The 3,390-nt window shown below is 48.7% G+C and overlaps 1 protein-coding gene across 1 annotated transcript; it reads right to left on the bottom strand.

Moving 5' to 3' along the window:
• LOC131592632 (probable G-protein coupled receptor 19) lies at window positions 1-2,357 on the bottom strand. The gene has a single exon (XM_058864254.1). It carries the CDS (start codon window positions 1,582-1,584, stop codon window positions 355-357), a length of 1,230 nt encoding a protein of 409 aa, XP_058720237.1. The 5' UTR covers window positions 1,585-2,357; the 3' UTR covers window positions 1-354.
• Between the last annotated feature and the right edge of the window lie 1,033 nt (window positions 2,358-3,390).

Below are 3,390 nucleotides of genomic sequence, written 5' to 3'. Positions count from 1 at the left end.
ATGACTTTGAGTGGATTTAGGCATTTATGCACCCATTTTGTAAAGGGATTAAAACAAGCAGCTTTTCTTTCTTTCCATTTTCCCTACAGATAGAGAGCATAAGGATCCTTGTTTTGCAGATAAACATTGCTTGAGATTCTGGGAGAAGAGTTTCTTAAAGCAGGGTGTAGTAACCAAAATGAAATTGAACAAATGCATCAAACCCAAGGCATTTAATAAAATAAAACATCTCTTCCCCCCACCCACTCCCCCCAAAAAGCTCGGTTAAAAATATGTAGCTATACATTTGTTCAAAAGGAGAGAAAATTCCTTCTTCTGGGGGTATGGAGTAACTTTTCAAAACAACAAAGCCCACTAGACAAATGTATTTGGGGGATTGGACGGAATAGGCCAGGCAAGCTTTCTTTCCTTGGCTTCTCTGTTAAAAGCGTCATAGGTGGAGTCTTTGGTGACACTTTTGGCTGTAGCTGGAATATCTGCAATACCAACATGATTTTTTTTTGCTATCCTGGAACTGGTGGTGATGGTGTATGCATTGCTTCTGTAGCATTTCATGGCAGACATGCAAAAAGTTTCTTTCATCCCTCTTCTGAAGTTTGCATTATAGATTGAGTAGAGGGTTGGTTTAGAGGCTGAGGAACTGAAGGAGATCCAGGTGATTGTCAGGAAAAGCAAGGAGCTCTTTCTGTAGTCTGTTTCCTGCGGGTGCCACAACTGTACTGTGAAGAAAGGCAGCCAAGACAGGAGAAACATTGAGTTTAACATTAAGAACATCTTGATGGTTTTTACTTTTGTTCTTGGAACAATATTTGTTGTTCTCCTGACAGTCATTCCATCCGTGCCTATTCTCCAAATGTACTTAATGACTTTCTGGTAAAAAAGGCTAATGAGGAGGGATGGGATCAAAAACACCAAGAGGAGGTGGATGATACTGTAGGCAGATCCTTGCCAAGAACTGTGAAGAAAAAAGTTGCAGTGGTGGTCACTGTTGGAGCCATAGAGAAAACAGGCTGGTGATGCAAACACAGCACCACAGAGCCAAGAGGTCAAAATCATTTTTTTGGCTTTCCCCCTGGACACTTTGAAGCTCAGGGGGTAGACAATGGTGTAGAATCGATCCACGCTGATGGCGAGGAGCACATAGATCTGGACTCCAGGCGTGAGGTACTGGATGTATCTGACCAGCTGGCACACCCTGCTGCCCAGCATCCACTGCCCAGAGCTCAGCTGCAGCAGCAAGAAGGGCGCGCTCCCCACGCTGCTCACGAGGTCTGCACAGGCCATGGACACCACAAAGTAGTTGGTGGTGGACTGTGTCCTCCTGCTCCTGTGGATCACTAAGCAGACGAGGAAGTTTCCCAGGACAGAGATCAGCCACAGAGCTCCCCAAACCACGGTGGCAGCTGCGACTTCCCCCGGCCTCAGCCCATATTCTACCAGAGAGTGGTTCATGCTGGAGCCGGCTCCTGGGGGTGGAGGTTCTGCCATCTCATAGCCAGCAGGAAGGGTGGAGGCTTTGGGGCTGCTCGTGTTCTGCAGCAGGAGCAAGGTAAGGAGAAAAACAGGACCACTGCTGTTATCCATGCTGTGAGCAAACTCAGCCACGTCTTTTGCTCAGGCTGAAGACAGAGAGGGGAGAAAAGGTTCTTTTGAACAGCTGTGTATGAAAAGCCCATCTTAACCCACAAAAGAATATTCCCAGTAGTAGAAATATATACTGTGACTTCTGTATTTCTGGAATAACACTGAAATACAGCTTCTACAGGCTGTGTCAGGGGGATCCCACCCCATTCCCTGGCTGGTTTGAGGTGGCTGCCAGCCTTTCATGCCCTTTTACACCTTTTTCGCTTTTGTTCCTCACATCCCCACTCCACATCTGCACCATGTGCACCATGACCCCAACCCTGCCTTTGTGGGGGGAACAAGAAGGGCAGGACCTCTTGGTCAACATAGAGGGTCCCCAGGTAATAAGAGGCCTGCCTCAGTCCTGAGAAATTTCTGGACTATTACCATGTATGTCCACAAGCCCTGACCAGACCAGGTTATAACCCCTATGGTTTTCCTAGGAGCAGGATGTCTGTGGTGGGAAGCCCTTCCCTTGGGACTGGAGTGCTGCCCAAGGAGACTTCCTGGGATTGAACACTCTCACCACCAGCCCCATACCTCTGGAAGAATGACTGTTTTGATCTTGAGTGATCCTTACTGTGGGTACGGAGGAGCCCGCTGGGCCCGAGATCCTTGCTCTCCCCTGGAGACAAGATACTTCTCTGTAAGAGAGGCACAGTGTATCGCTCCCAGGGATCTTTGAGTTAGATATGTTAAACTGTTGTGCCCCATTGGTGTTCCCCCCTGCTGTCCCACCCCGATACATGTATCTCGGGCTTCCCCCTGCCCCTCTCCTGTCCTATAAATATCCCGGGTATTCCTCCTGTTCGGGAGATTCGCTGTTGCTGGCTCCCTTTGCCAAAGCTCTGCCTGAATAAAGGTTTGTGCTTCGTGGAACGCTGGACCAGCTTTCTCGTCCCTGCTTCCCGTGTCGCCTGCCTGCCGCCGCTGAGCCGAGCTGGAATCACTCGCCTGCCCGAAGCCGCTCACACGCGCTTCGGCCCAGCCCTTCTCAGGGCTGTCTCTAGAGAAGTCGCGGTGCTCTGGGCTTTCTGTCACCGCGGCAACTGGCACCTGACCGCGGGGCATTCGAAGAAGCCCCAAAGAAGCGTCCACCCGCAGCTTTAACTGCGAGGCGCACTGCCGTTCGAGCTGCCGCCCCTCAAAGAAGCTTCCTTGCGTTTTAACAAGAGGCGATCCAAGAGGCTGCGACTGGGACCCTCGCTGACCATCTGGGGCAAGGAAAAGCCCCTGAGGACTGGCCGCCCAGGTGACCACCCATCCAGCAGCTTTTTGTTCACCCGCCTGCATCTGCCGAAGAGAAATTGTAAGTCGATCTGTAAAGGGTTTTTTTTTGGGCTTTTTTCTTTTTTTTTTCTTTGCTGTTTTACTGCTGGGTGGGGAGTGAAAAAGGATGGGGAACCAGTCGTCTGTACGGAGGCTGACCCCACCTGAGAGGGACTTTTATATCCAAGTTGTAAATACCCTAAAAGCGGGAAATTTTAAGTTTTCTAAAGGGGATTTAAAGAGATTTATTAATTGGGTTTTTAAACATTTTAAGATTAATTTGGATTCTGCTAAATCAGGAATTTTTTGGGATAATGTGGGAAGAAAGTTATATACAGTTCAAGCTAAAGGGGATTTTTCTGTTGCAAAGTTTTTTCCTGTGTTTCAAAATAGTATTTTCTCATTGGAAAAAGAGGGAAAAAAAGAAGAGGGAGTTTTGGGTCCCAGTTAAACCCCCCAACCCCATCAGCCCCTCCAGGTGTCCCTGAACCCCTTTCC

The sequence above is a fragment of the Poecile atricapillus genome, chromosome Z, assembly GCF_030490865.1.
Source record: "Poecile atricapillus isolate bPoeAtr1 chromosome Z, bPoeAtr1.hap1, whole genome shotgun sequence".
NCBI classification, from domain to species: Eukaryota; Metazoa; Chordata; class Aves; order Passeriformes; family Paridae; genus Poecile; species Poecile atricapillus.
Note: the sequence above shows the minus strand (reverse complement) of the source record. Positions and strands in the feature narration are given on the sequence as shown.

Excerpts from the sequence above, each read along its gene's own strand:
- LOC131592632 (XM_058864254.1), bottom strand. The coding sequence starts at position 1,584 with ATGGATAACAGCAGTGGTCCTGTTTTTCTCCTTACCTTGCTCCTGCTG.